At 34.0% G+C, this 15,063-nt stretch overlaps 1 protein-coding gene across 25 annotated transcripts in view; it reads left to right on the top strand.

Moving 5' to 3' along the window:
- The window catches only part of LOC143256918 (TOX high mobility group box family member 4-like), a 254,755-nt gene that overhangs the window by 94,619 nt on the left and 145,073 nt on the right, over positions 1-15,063 (top strand). For 21 of the 25 annotated variants that reach the window (XM_076514789.1, XM_076514775.1, XM_076514774.1 and 18 more), the window contains one exon: positions 1,032-1,159. The exons of 2 other annotated variants lie outside the window; for them this stretch is intronic. In XM_076514789.1, the coding sequence (XP_076370904.1) occupies positions 1,148-1,159 (12 nt within the window). In that variant the 5' untranslated portion in view covers positions 1,032-1,147. Of the gene's footprint in view, positions 1-1,031; positions 1,160-6,238; positions 6,937-15,063 lie in introns of those variants that run through there. 2 more of the 25 variants (XM_076514794.1, XM_076514769.1) reach the window with 2 other exon arrangements.

Below are 15,063 nucleotides of genomic sequence, written 5' to 3'. Positions count from 1 at the left end.
GTTTGTTTTTCTTCTGTGTTATTTACAAGTTTGGCCCGACATGGCCAGGTGGTTAAGTTTGTTTGTTTGTTTGTTTTTAGGAATTTCGCACAAAGCTACTCGAGGGCTATCTGTGCTAGCCGTCCATAATTTAGCAGTGTAAGACTAGAGGGAAGGCAGCTAGTCATCACCACCCACCGCCAACTCTTGGGCTACTCTTTTACCAACGAATAGTGGGATTGACCGTCACATTATACACCCCCACGGCTGGGAGGGCGAGCATGTTTAGCGCGACGCGGGCGCGAACCCGCGACCCTCGGATTACGAGTCGCACGCCTTACGCGCTAGGCCATGCCAGGCCAGGTGGTTAAGGCACTCGACTTGTAATCTGATGGTCGCGGGTTCGAATCCTGGTCACACCAAACATGCTCGCCCTTTCACCGTGGGAGCGTTATACTGTGACGGTCAATCCCACTATTCGTTAGCAAAAGAGTAGCTCAAGAGCTGGCGGTGGGTGGTGGTGACTATTTGCCTTCCCTCTTGTCTTATACTACAAAATTTGGAACGGCTAGCGCAGATAGCTTTTGTGTAGCTTTGCACGAAATTCAAAACAAAACAAACCAATTTAGAAGTTTTCTAAAAAAAATGTAATATAGTTTTCTTTTAGTCTCAATGTCATAGCAACTAGAATGCTTCGTCACTCGTAGTCCGAAACCTGTGATATCTCACAAAGTTGTATAGACAATTCATAATTAAAATAACCTTATAATCTTGTTAAACATACTTGTTTTCATATTAGACAAAAGCCTGAATAAATAGTTTAAAAATTTCATATAAACTATATATGCATATAAAAAATAACACAGAAATTCAATAATCCAGATTATTGTGCTAATGGTATTTTATTTGCCATTTTCCTAAAGTTTGTTTTTAAAACAATGATATTTATGAGTAGTATTTTCCAAACATACAAAGCTTTCACTAGCTATATTAGCACAATATGAATATATTAAAATAATTATATAAAAGATGAACTTTTAATTATCACCTAGGTGGCGAGAGTTAACAAAGGTGTAAGAAGTCATCAGTGAACGTGAGACTTGTACAGTGACGTAAACGTACCAAACGTTCTTCTTCTTACATTAACTCTGCACGGGTGGATTCCTGAATGGCTGAAGAGGTTAGTTTGTTATTATTAACCTTTGTTTAGAAACCAGTATAACTGCAGTTAACTTACTTAGTTGTTTTTTTTATAAGGAAGTCGAAAATAATTGAATGATACTGAGGTAGTAACAAAAATGTAATGTGTGCAAAGTATTCGTTATAGATCACCATTGTTTGCCATTCTACTAATCACCCTAAACAGATTTATAAAAGTAAAGAAACAAAACATTCTTTTTTTGATACAACTAAACTTGGAACTCCAGTATTTACATCTAACTTTATTTATATAGCATGAAAGTGTACCCCGCTGATGCAGCGGTAAGCCTACGGATTTACAACGCTAAAATCAGGGTTGGATTTCTTTCAGTGGACTCAGTACATAGCCCAATGTGGCTTTGTTATAAGAAAAAAACACACACAGCCTGAAATAAAGCAATTAAGACTAGTTACACAACAAAGACTGCTTGATATGGTTGTTTGAAATAATATTTGTTATCCGTACTATGAGCTTAACGTTAAACTTCTGAATTCCTTCAAGTAGGGTACCACCATGTAGGACAGTGGTAAGTTTACGGACTTACAACACTAAAATCCGGGTTTCGATTCCCTGTGGGCACAGCAGATATCTCAGTGTAGCTTTGATCCAAAACAAACAACAATAACTTTTTAAGTAACGTGCAGTTCATTTTAAGTCATTGTAATAAATTCACTGAACAGATAGTTTGAACCCAAACATCTGAGTAGAAATAACGCCATAAATATTAAATATCTTCCCTTTTTTATCCAAACTTCCTGGTGACTTTAGCGTACAGTATAACATGCTAATTTTTTATAATATACGAACTGAATGTAGAGTGTTCAAGATGAAGTAGAAACTGTGATGTTCCATAGTTTGAAATGTTATAGCATTTTCTAATTCGAGCTGAAGGTTCAATGGAAAAAAAAAAAACATAACCGTTGTTCTTTTTACCTTTAGCAGTTCTAGAGTAAATTCGGATAAATATTTGTATGATTTATCTCTCTGTGTGTATATATATATATATATATAAAAGATGTTAATAAATGCCTTGCAATTTAGTTAACCATTTAATAATTGTAGCAGTTAGGTCGTGTACAATAGATAAAATTAAACGTTGGTTTATGGTACGCGTTATAACATTGCTGTTGTATCGCTAACTGTAAAAAGGCTCATTCCCTTAGTCTCTCCGTCTAGGACGTTTTCGTGTTTCTTTGTTGTTGGCAATACTCGACAACATACATTGTCTCTTAGCAGCAAAATTATCACTCGATTGTTCTTTAGATCAACAACAGTGTTGCTGTTGAATGCGCACTATTCATGTTGATTTGTTAGAAAGGTTTGTTTTTATTTATGTTTTATAACTGCAGTGATATAAAAACAAAATAGCTAAGTTCGGAAGTTTTATAAAATTGAATTGTAGCCAAAAAGCAAAATAAAATTTACCAAGTAGTGTTTCAGCTAAGCCTTACGTTATGTTTATGTATTAGGCTTAATGCTTAAATTAGAGTACAATAGGCATAATATTACCAAAGTTAACAGTCAGTGTTTAATTTTTTTAAAGTGGTAAGTAAATGTTAATTAATAAATATTATATTGATATTTTAACACATGTATTATCTACTTGGCCTTAAAACATAAAGAAAAATACATGTTTTTATTATCAAATATCTTTTTTATTCTTAGTACAGTTGAAACTTTGTGTTGGAATGTCCACACTGTTTTCTGCATCCTGATATATAGAATACAATGAAAAGGCCTGAGAGTATCATATAAGTCTCTTTCAGAGTTTGCACCTACTTTTATTCAAGATAACATTTGATTTTCTGTCCATTTTGTTTTTGCTGAATATGTGGTGGTTAAATAATTACTTCATAACTGATGAACTAAGTGAAGAGTAGGTAAAGTCTAATTTGTTTTAGTTAAATTAAATGATTTTCGTTAATCATCCAACAATGGCTTTCCGTCATTTTAACATGTTTTCATACTTGTTATGAATATATACAGATATTATTACGTGATAAAAATTCTATATGTAATTTTAACATGTAGAAATTTTTATTGGAGTGCAGATTCTTTGTAGTCTTGTAATTAGGAAAGGTGTTTATAAAAAACTCATTCATTCTTGTGCGTATATGTGAAAAATTAACAAAGTTTATTATTACATATGCCACATATTTAACTTCTTAAATGCATGTATTGTCAAGTATACTATTAATGTGTATTTGAGTGCTACCCCTTATCTCGAGTTTATTTCTCTTAAAGGAGACACCTTTGTTATAGCGAGTAACGACTGTTATTAGAATATGTGATGCATGGGAAAACGTTGACCATGAATCTTTGCGATAAGGCTCTTTTTTGTTACTGTTTTTCTCAACAGTGTTTGCAGCGTGAATACTAATAAACTACACATTTTTGTGTTAAAGCAATCCTATATTACACAGAAATGGAAGCTTTACAATAAATGCATGTATTACGCAGAGCTAGAATCTTAACAATGCATACACGTTTTCCGCGTACATCAGGTCAAACTGGTAAGTACATCAGTCGTCTGTTTAAAGTACCTTTCCACTTAATGTATTGTTTCAGTTTCAGGCATTAGTCACAGGCGTTTTAATACACCGACATTATAGAAGCATGGGTAATCTTACAGTGACATTCACTGGTATACTAAAGTTTTACATTATACTTATAATAAATTGGAATGTAAGTCATAGGATGAAACAATAAGTTGAATAGAAACTTGACATTACTAAAGTACTGTCACTCTGTGGGACAGTGGTAAATTTGCGGACTTACTGCGCCAAAACTGGGGTTCGATATCCGCAGTGTACACAGCAGATATCCCAACGTGGCTTTTCTCTCAAGCAAAATAAAACTCTTACATAGTTATTACTTAGACTTTACATATTTACAACCCGGATGGTTTTTTTGTGATCTCGGATTATTTGGATTTTTTTGTACTATTTATTGTTTCTGTGTATATATCTATTTCTGTAAATAACTGAAAACCTTCAAAAATGTTACGATAAAATTGGGAAATATAAATGTGATGTAATATGAATGAATGTTTTTTTACTTTATAATCATGTAGTGGAGTCATTCAACGCCACTTATTTTACAGCATATCTGAACCGGATTGTTAGAGTAACAATTGTAGTGGCTGCTAGCTGGCAAAGCGTTTTTATATTTTCTGTTTTCTAAAGCGTGTTTATAAATAATTATATTTGTCATCAGATAATATTATCTGGTTGTTGTACTTTGGACTTCTTCAAGAAGAACAGTTAATAGTATTTCACTCACACTAGATCTATCTGCATATATTGTTTTTAGAACTGTGCAAAAGGCATCTTCGGTAATGGTTATTGTGAACATAATGTGGTTAAAATACGGTTGTTATTTACTCTCTCCTTGTGGAAAAAAATTTAAGACATTTAATAAATAATGTAGTGAAAAAATACAATAATATTATCATAAATATAAGAGAACTGTAATTAATATTCCTGTGAGCGAGAAATAAACGTACATAAAAGGCTAAGATAGTGTGTTAACGATATAATTATTAGATTTCATTAAGTAAACCAATTTGTTCAAACATTGTAGGTTAATTTTTTGCTTTGGCAGTGTTTTTTCTCTTTTGTGATAATGTAGTTTGGCAAGTGCTTTAGAATATTCAGTATAAGTAATAACCGCTTTATTTTAATAAAACTGAACTAGAAACCCTTATAACCAGGGTGGACCTTTCTTCTTCAGGGTCAATCTATTTTATTTTAATGATGTTGATAATGTTAAAAGTCAAAGTCCAGTTCAGACACCACACCACAGTAATCCTAGGTAATGTAACTTTTCTTATAAACGATAACACTATGCTGCAGTCGACCTGAGTAGTGTCTTCCCTTAAGAGGCAGAAGACACTACGCTGTAGTGGACCTGAGCAGTGTATCTTTCCTTAAGAGGTAGAAGACACGACGCTGCAGTGAACCTGAGAAGTGTCTTCCCTTAAGAGGTAGAAGACACTACGCTGCAGTGAACCTAAGCAGTGTGTCTTCCCTTAAGAGGTAGAAGACACTACGCTGCAGTAAACCTAAGCAGTGTGTCTTTCGTTAAGAGGGAGAAGACACTAAACCACATTAAAGGTATTAAACAAAAACTAAATACTAAATCCAAAATTAATTTCACGAGCTGTATTCTACCGTATTAAATGATCGTTTTTTAGTCATGAACAGAGCAGGCTGCTGTATTTATTTGTAGTAATTACAATTTGAGCTTATCATGGAAATCAATTTTTTTTTGTCTTTTGTTAACAATAAGGTTGTGACAAACTGCATCATTTATTATCAGGTACTATATATGCAAAAACGGCTCGTTTGGGTTGAGAAAATATTTTACGTAGAAGAGCGAACAACGTTTCGACCTAATACGTAAAATATTTTCTCAACCCAAACGAGCCGTTTTTGCATATATATTTCTCTACAAGTGGGTTTTCTCGACATCACTGATTATTATCAGGTAATATTTTTGAAAGTGGCATTAGTGAGTTACAACTAAATATTTGACTTTTTTTTTCTTTTCTGGTAAAGCTGAATACGTTTCCTAAATGAGATTTGAAGTGAGAGACATCTACTGGAATAAATAATTTATACTTTCGCTTCTTTGTATTTAGTGGTTTGTCAAGGTAAAGATGAAAGTTATTTTCTGGTCACGCATATTAAATATAACTGATAAGTATGTGTAAGATATTCGACCTTTTTCTGTTAACAAAATAGCTAAATAAGAGAAAACAAGAATAATATGGCCTACGTATGACTGTTTCGATCGCGTATTAGCATTATTGAATTTTAAACAGAGCCATTAAATACGAGTAAAACACGGATCTATTGGAGTAATATTTTGATCGCCAGATCGAACGCACTCCGTCCGCGAACTTTTCGACAAAATAAACGAACCCAGCCTGTACGCTAAGTGTCACCCTCGTAACTTGAACTTGGTATCATCCTGTTACCAATAGTAACAACCAATGAATAGAGACCTAAGGTAATGGCTGCGAGCAGTGGCTGCCATCATTGGAAGGTTGTAATCTGACTGATGACAACAATACAAGCGACTGCGTGCGAGATTTGAGCCGCTGGGATGTGTTAGCAGAACCGATCACTCACGCTGTGTTGAAACTAAATAGATGTCACTCGCCTGCTGGCGCAACAAATTTAGTCTTGGTCGCGTGCAGCTCTTTTAAGTGCTTTCTTCTACTCTACTTACGTTGAGAAACAGACCACTTGTTGTCGTATTATTTCAATTCTTGTATTGAACTTTTATCTTAAAAGTCCCGCAGGTTTATTTTTCGTGTAGTTTGCGGGTGACGTGCAGCTGTTTCTCTGACGTGTTCATTACCAACCGATGGTCACTCACTTCAATATATTGCGTCTATTAGTCTTATTTAACCAGTAATCGTTTTTAGTAACAGTATTGTGGCCTGCGAAAGTATTATAATTTTATTTAATCGAATGACATTTTGGTTGTCAAAAATTGGAAACATTAAGAAAATATTCTATTCAGTAGCTTCCAGTAAAATTGTAGTTCACCAAGTTTTCCCTGTACTTTTACGTTATTATTTCTGACAGTGACATATAAAAGCTTGGTCATATTAATTACCCAACAATAAGATTCAAGATTTCGGACTCAAGAATAAAACGAAGGATCGGACAGACTTTCTAAAAACTATACAAGTTCTGGGGAAGCTGACAACAATGGCGCAAATGTTTGGTCACTATTTGTTCAGGGTAAGTAATGTACAACATATTTAATTAGAAGCCAAAATACGATATAATCGTTTTATACCTATTTTGTATGACCGTTTACTTTCTTATTCGCGTCAGTTTTTAATATAGTTCCAAACCATTCGTCTTGCAGAAATTTAAAAAGTTAATTTTAACTTTTTTGACTTGTTTTTACAAAATATTCATATTAAAATGACTACAGTTGGAAAAAAAATTATTTTTTCAGTTTATTATTTTTAATACGTTTAGTTCTTAAGTAGATATCTGTTTCTCATAAAAGCAATCACCCGACTTCGATAATGTAAAATTACATTATTAACAAAACAATAGTTCCAAAATAGTATTAGCACCAACCACTACTTGTATTTTTTCTTTTTCATCTTCATAGTTATAACTTGTGAGAAATTGATCTCATAAGAGAATGAATCGTGTAAAATCAAACGCGAATGTTTGTGATAATTGATGTCTGTCTTCTCCCTTTTTTCCAAACTCCTAAGGCCCGGCATAACCAGGTGGTTAAGGCACTCGACTCGTAATCCGAGGGTCGCGTGTTCGAATCCCCGTCGCACCAAACATGCTCGCCCTTTCAGCCTTGGGGCGTTGTTATGTGACGGTCAATCCCACTATTCGTTGGTAAGAGAGTAGCCCAAGAGTTGGCGGTGATTGATGATGACAAACTGCCTTTCCGCTAGTCTTACACTGCTAAATTAGGGACGGCTGGCGCAGATAGCTCTCAAGTAGCTTTGTGCGAAGTTCAAAACAAACCAAACAAATCGAATCCTCGTCACACCAAATATGCTAACACTTTCAACCGTGGGGGCGTTATAAAGAGACAACCATTCCCATTATTCATTGGTAAGAGTATCTCAAGAGTTGGCGGTGGGTGATGATGACAAACTGCCTTCCCTCTAGTCTTACATTGCTAAATTAGGGACGGTTAGCGGAGATAGCCCTTGTGTAGCTTTGCGCGAAAAACGAAATAAACTAAAACCAATCTAAGCTCTTAAATGACAAGCCACTTTATATTGTGACATGTATCCTGCACTAGAGATTTCTATTGTTACATTTAGCTTTTTAACCCGATATTGGCTTCTTCAAGATTGTTTCAACGCTAGATTTTCTAACAATGCTCTCAGAGGATCGATGGAATTTTACAAAGGATCATAATGTGATTACAACTGCTTATCATCAATTACCGCGGACCAAAAGTTGTACTTGTTTTTAAACCTTACGTTTGTGTGTGTAGAAGTGATTTCTTTCCTTTGTAGTTTTAGGTGCTTCCTTTTTGTACGTAATTACGTGAAGTAGAGAGCGTGAGACCTGTTAATAATATGATACATAACCTTTAGTGTTGCATTCTGCAGCATTTAAACTACAATGACTTTTATGCTTTCCCTCCATAGCTTTGAAATGTGGCAAGCTCAGTTATTTAATACATTTTTTTTTTTTAAGTTCTCAAATACTGTTCTTGATATCAGCTGGAGGTGTAGAGTTTGTTTCCCACAGAACTGGTGTTAAGTTATGTTTCATCATTTTGTTGTCTTTTTTTTTTTTTTTTAGGGTAACATTATCTTTGGAAAATATCTGTATACAAGTTTTAGAGTGGATTGCTGTTAAATGTGATTTATTTTAATGTGGCTTTAGCTGTTTTCGAATATGTATGTTATATGTAGAATAAATTAAAGCTAATACAGTACATTTCCATAATATAATCATGTAGTAATAATACTCTTGTACAACGTACGTTTGTGTGTCTTTACACACTAGTAAAACTATATTAATACATCGGACTCTATTCTCGTACTGTTTTTGTAGACATATTCTAGTATACCAGCTGTTTCGTTTGTGAAAACACGTGTCGTAAACCCTAACTAACTAAGTGCTTCCCAAACTGTGTGCCACAAAATGGTTTCAGATGGGTATTTTTTGTAGTTATTGCTTAATTCGTATTTCGCAATGTAAATTAATTATTCACTTACTACTTTTTTTTTTTTTCAATTTCAAACTTTGTTTATTTTCTCCTTGATACAGAGTAACAGTAATTTCTACCAGTCGTCGTCATAGGGATGCCACTAGGCCTGCAATACGGACTTGTTTACATGTGCCAAGAAAAGCTTAGAACATTAAAAGTGTGCTATAAACTAAAAACGTTTGGGATGCACTCCCGTAAAGAAACGTATGCTAGTTTTTATTATCAGTTGGTCTTGACCGTTAAACGTTATGGATCTAACATGTTTCTTTATCTTGGTTTATATCATTTTGCAGTAAGTTTTTACTCGTCATTGTCATCGACAGACACCATCCTCTTTTGTACAATAGGTCTCTTATAATGATGGGCAAAGTACTTAATGAGCAGCTTATCGTAATCAGTAGACATTAACAACCAGTAACAATATTATATTTATAAAGACGAAACGTGTCTGTAAGTATTGCATCTTATTTCTTCCGAGCCCGTCATAGCCAGATGGGTCAAGGCGTTCGGCTCTTAATCTGAAGGTCGCGGTTTGAAATCCCCGTCGCACCAACCATGTTCGCCCTTTCAGTCGTGGGGGCGTTATAATGTAACGCTCAATCCCACTATTTGTTGGTAAAAGAGTAGCCCACGAGATGGCGGTGGGTGGTGATGACTAGCTGCCTTCCCTCTAGTCTTACACTGCTAAATTATGGACGGCTAGCGCAGATAGTCCTTGTGTAGCTTTGCGCGAAGTTCACAAACAACAACAATCTCTTCCAAACCAGTTGGGCCAATCTCAACCAAAATTTTTATGTAAACACTATGAACTGTAGGGAAGGGCCTAAGCGGGTCAAAATTAAACTTAACCCTATTTCTATTTTGTAAAGCTCGTTAGTTAATGACTCACAGCCTATTGAGTCAGTTTCAAACCATCTCGGCAGGTTGTTGAATATTCTGAAGAGGTTCAAACTTAAAATATGAACGTAGCTGGACTTGTTTCTCAAACAATCATGTTTTTCATGGTCTATGATATGTGTTCAAAGAAGGGATCACTCAAAATCTTTATTTGCTGTTAGATGGAAAGCAAACCGCAAATGTTTATGAAGAAACTTTGTTAGAACTTTATAGTTTTGAGACGGAAGTATATATTCAAGTTATTACTCTGAAGTATACGATTCATGTTAAACTTACGTCGTTTTGATTAAGTTTAAACATTCCCTGTCAGTCGACAGATATTTCATCTTGTGTACATGTTGCTGGAGAGAAAAGGATTTTATACATCCGTAGTCCATAAGAATAAAATTTACACATTTTAAAATTACCATACATCATCTTGAGATTGTGGAACGTGGTTGTTGTTGTTGTTGTTTTATTGGGGACTTCTGTTATCACCGACTTACTCGACGCAACGCAAAAACTTCACGAATTAGGCTTAATACCAACTGTGTATATTGAAAAGTTTGACAAGTTTATTTTTGATGATGTTTGGTCTTATCATAACCTTAGCAATAAACAGTCTTAAGCTATTGTGTCTTATTGAAATAATGTATCATTTACATATACACGTCACACTATGCTCTCTTTGGCCAAATGAAATTACAATTTTTTGAAAGTTTCAAATAATCATAACTTTTTACATTTGTTTAGACGAGACGTTCCATTCGAAACTTTATACGATTGATAATTTGTGTCTTAATCTCAGTCTCGATAGATAGATATAGATCATATTGTACTGGTAAGGAATATATAGTTCGTATCGCACTTGTAAGGTAAATCTATATAGTTGTATGATGTTAAGAGTCACTCAAAGAGAATGTAGTGCTGAAAATGATTTTTAAAGATTCAAACATTGATAACGAACCAGTTGTTGATGGGATTAAGACTCATATACGCTATAAAGATCCTAAATAACAGATGGCCAAACAATCGACGACCAATCATATTATGTTTAAACATTGATTCTCGTCATTACTATTTCACTATTCAAACTTCATAATTGTCAGCCATGTGACTGTTAGTTATGAATACCTCAGATTAAGAGGAATGTTTAAATCTGAAAAAGTTTTTCACTTTATTTCAACAGTTTGTAAATTTAATGCCCTGGTATTCGTTTTTAATGTTTCAACTAAAATTAATGTCATTATATAGCAACCCTTGCAGAGAATATTTAATTTGCGAAAGCTATTTGAAATTCCTTTTCAAGGATATTTCTTAAGAAATTTTATACGGTCGAATACACACAAATTAAACAAGCAGAACCCAAGGATTTGTAGCAATAAAGAGGGGCGAAAAGAAAATTTCATTACGAAAAGTATCCGAGTCCGAATGTTAAGTTCTCGTTTTAAAACAAAAAAATCAATCTCTTTTTATTACCTGCACGCGCAGCAGTCTATGGGATTACATTATTTTCATTGTTTTAATTTTTTTTACTTTCTATATCTGTGTATAAACTTTTTTATCGTTTAAAAGATTTCTTTATATGGCAGAAGACGCGAAATTGTAAATAGTTAAATCTTTAAGTTAAATGAAAAATTACTTCTGGTAAATCTGGCATTTTATTTCGGTTTCTCTGAATCTGTAACTTTACTACTCGCAGAATTAATGTTTCTAAACACACAGATGTTGGTAGTCGTTGAAAACGTGCTTAACTGAAACACGAAATATTATAAAAATAAATTAGAATGCTTATTGTATTTAATAATCACGTGTGTGCATCTTGAAAAAAAATACTTGAAGACAAATTTACTATGCAAGACAGAAGTTTAAAAAAAAATCATTATTTTGGAAGTTTACAGCTCGCGATTTTTATCTGTTGAGGTTCATCTGATGTTGTTGTCCAATCAGTTTTATTTTATTTGTACTCAAAACTCACGCGCTGTTGTGAAACCAGATTTGTTAAGTTCGTTCGTCGTTAAGAGCCAGTCGCGTCCAACTGACCCAGAATATTTTGGTGTTCAAAATATTAGACTTTTTTTTTTTTCTGTCAAATTTGTTTCAGAAAAGAATAAATTTATTTCGAGTAATATTTATAGTTTCACCTAATTACGCATCTTAAACTTCTACACTTTAAAATACTACGAAATAGAAATGTTGTGAGTCAAGTAGTGTTATAATAATTGAAACATTCGATTTTGTGAATTGGTTCTAATACTTTTTCAAACTTGCGGTAATGTTAATTTTCGATAACACTTTACAGTGCGTGCTTTTATATAACGCAATGTAATTGTCTTTTCTGTGTATTCTATACTGCGGAAAACGAAAACAATTTGGGCGAATTTTAATGTATTATTTCTTGTGCAAAACGTGGAAATTTTTATTTTCTGAATGTATTTAATTGATCAAAACCAGTTGTATAAATATAAATATTTCATTCTTTGATTTTGTTGATCCTTTAAATAAACTTTATTATTATTTTTATGTGTTACAATAAGTTGATGTAATTAACACCTGATAAACGTAAAATCTGTTTCTGGGGAAATGATAAACACCTTAATTTTTTTTTTTTTTTTCTATAACATGATATTAGAGTTCATTTCCTCTCAGGTTCGGGCTCAGTAAAATTGCTAATTGTTGATTATCTGTCTTTTCTCTTGTCTGTCAGTTCAGAATCAAGAATCACTATCTTTACTAGCCGTTGTGCATCTTTTTGCGAATATCCAAAGACAGTAGTAAGTGATTGGTCTGATGTGTGTTTAACTACTGAATTGTCATCAGAATTCACAACAGTAGGTGATTGACATTAACTTCACCAAATCAATGCATAATAATAACCTTTTTAATCGCCACCTGCTGGCTTGCCTACAGATTACACAAACAGTATCTGGAATACACATCATTTTCTGACAGATTCACAGAGTCCATAATCACTAATGACTAAAGTAAATATAACACGACCCCCAATGCTGAATCTATGGTGTACTCAATGGCGGTCTGTCAGAGGAAGAAGAGAAGGCCATGTCTCCTCAGAAATTTCGTAAAAAATAATTATAGTAAATATTAGTACCCGTAGTTTCTTTGTTTTAGGCGAAACGTTTTTAAAAAATAGCATATTATTGTAAAAAAAAACGCTAAAAAATCTTATAGTACCCATCTATACCATCTATTTAGATGACATCTCATGGCATGAGACATAGAATAGTTGTACCTCTCGGCCTTTTATTATCTGTATTTTTTTTTCATGTTGAGAAAGAAACAGCCGAGCTTTGTTGTCGAATTTAATAAGGATTTTGAGGCCGAACTGCATAGCCAATGAAGTCAACCGATGCTTTTAAAAAACGAGCAACAAACTCATAATAAAAAAAGTTTATACACGAAGTCGTGAAGATTAAGAACTGGTACAAATCTAATAATCATTAAGTGTTTTTAAGGATATAAATAAGTAAAAGTGAGTTTTATTAAATGAAGTGCAGTGACTTGGTTAAAAAGTGTTGTTATAGTAAAGCCACATCGGGCTATATGCTGAGTCTACCCAGGGGATCGTTGTAAATCCGTAGGCTTCCCGCTGTACCAGCGGGGGGGGGGAGCAGGTTAAAAAGTGTGACGATTTATTTAATCGTGAGACTATTTGACACTTTTACAATTCCTACAATAGTTTGTCTAGCACGAAGACACATATAACTCGAGGTGCTTAAAGTAAGTTTCTATTTCACTTTATTTTTGAGGGGTGGGGTTCAAATATCACCGGCCTGCTCTTCGTTATCAACTGCTTGTCGCTATTGGGTCTACTTAGCCATTACTATTTAATTTAACGTGTAAGGCATATAAATATCATTTCACCGAGCCTTTGTATTGCACGTTCAACCAAACTTATGGTGCGAAAAGTCTCGTTGGCAGCGGCATAAGACACACAACGTGTGTGGTTGAGGTGGTGTCATCTACTTCCTACTGAAAACCCAGTTAGGGCCAGTAAAAAAAAGATGTGTCAAAAAGTATTGACGCTCTAATTGTGACGTAATATTACACAAACAATAAATCACAATTCGCTGACACAAAGCTTTATAACCATGCGTAATGATTGATATGCTATAAAAGACGTGTATAAATAGCGTTTCGATCGAGGCTTTGTGTGCATACCAAGCCAACCCGGTCAGCAACGTTATTGAATACCATTTGATGTATGAATATTGTTCTCATTTTACGTTCCCATTTTGTGGGGCTGTGTGCAAGAGGTGCATGTAGTCGAGATGTTGTTATGTTTCTTTCTGGAAAGTTGTATAAAAGGTCAGAAAATAAAAATGTATTAAAAATATTATCAGTCTAACTGCGATCTAATATCACAGGAAAAAATCATCACATTTCGTCCATATAAGGCGATCTATACTGTAATGTAACACAATAATTACTTGTGTGCACTGAACCTGTTGGTGTTGTAATGGCTCTGAAGAAACACGTCATATATTTATATTGCTTGTTCTTCTTCTCAAAAAGACTTTTCAATCAACCTTCATTTCTTAGTAGGATTATATCTTTGCCCAACGTTTGATCTTTAATTTTACGTCTTTTTAAGTATTTTATAGGATCACAGGTCGAATGATCTCAGTAAATATATATTTTATGTTCCTGTGAAATCAAGATGAAAATTAGCACAAATATAAATGTTTGTGCAACCATCATATTAACATACAAAAGTTGGATTTGCCCGTTTTGAAGCATTCTTTGGGAGCGGGAGGAGGTTACGGCTCACAGAAAAGCGTAATGTTTTGGGGGTTTGATCTATTACTTAGCCATAGTTTGGCTGTTTTACATAGTATTTGTTGCAAATATACTTTTCTACAGGTCCCACACATTGTCAAACAAAGATGGTGGAATTGACTAATTTTAGCAATTATAGAAAATTAAGATGTCACAAATAGCATAATTGTAGGGGTTTTTGAAAGTTACTCTACCGTATTTTGGGCAATTAACATGGGATTTGGTATAAAAATACTTGTTCAAACAAGTATTTATGAAGGTCCCGTACGTATACATATAAAAATGTAGGATATGCCCACTTTTGTTCAATTTAAGGATTTAAAAAAGGTTAAACCCATAATTTTAAGAGATTTTAAACAAACTGTTATCCTTCTTTCGTCCAGTTTGCATGGGATTCGGTACAAAGATACCTTCTTGTAGGTCTCAGGTAGCGATATAGAGAGTTTTAGATTTTTCTGATGTCAAACTTGATCATGTTGCTATTG

The sequence above is a fragment of the Tachypleus tridentatus genome, chromosome 7, assembly GCF_004210375.1.
Source record: "Tachypleus tridentatus isolate NWPU-2018 chromosome 7, ASM421037v1, whole genome shotgun sequence".
NCBI classification, from domain to species: Eukaryota; Metazoa; Arthropoda; class Merostomata; order Xiphosura; family Limulidae; genus Tachypleus; species Tachypleus tridentatus.
Note: the sequence above shows the minus strand (reverse complement) of the source record. Positions and strands in the feature narration are given on the sequence as shown.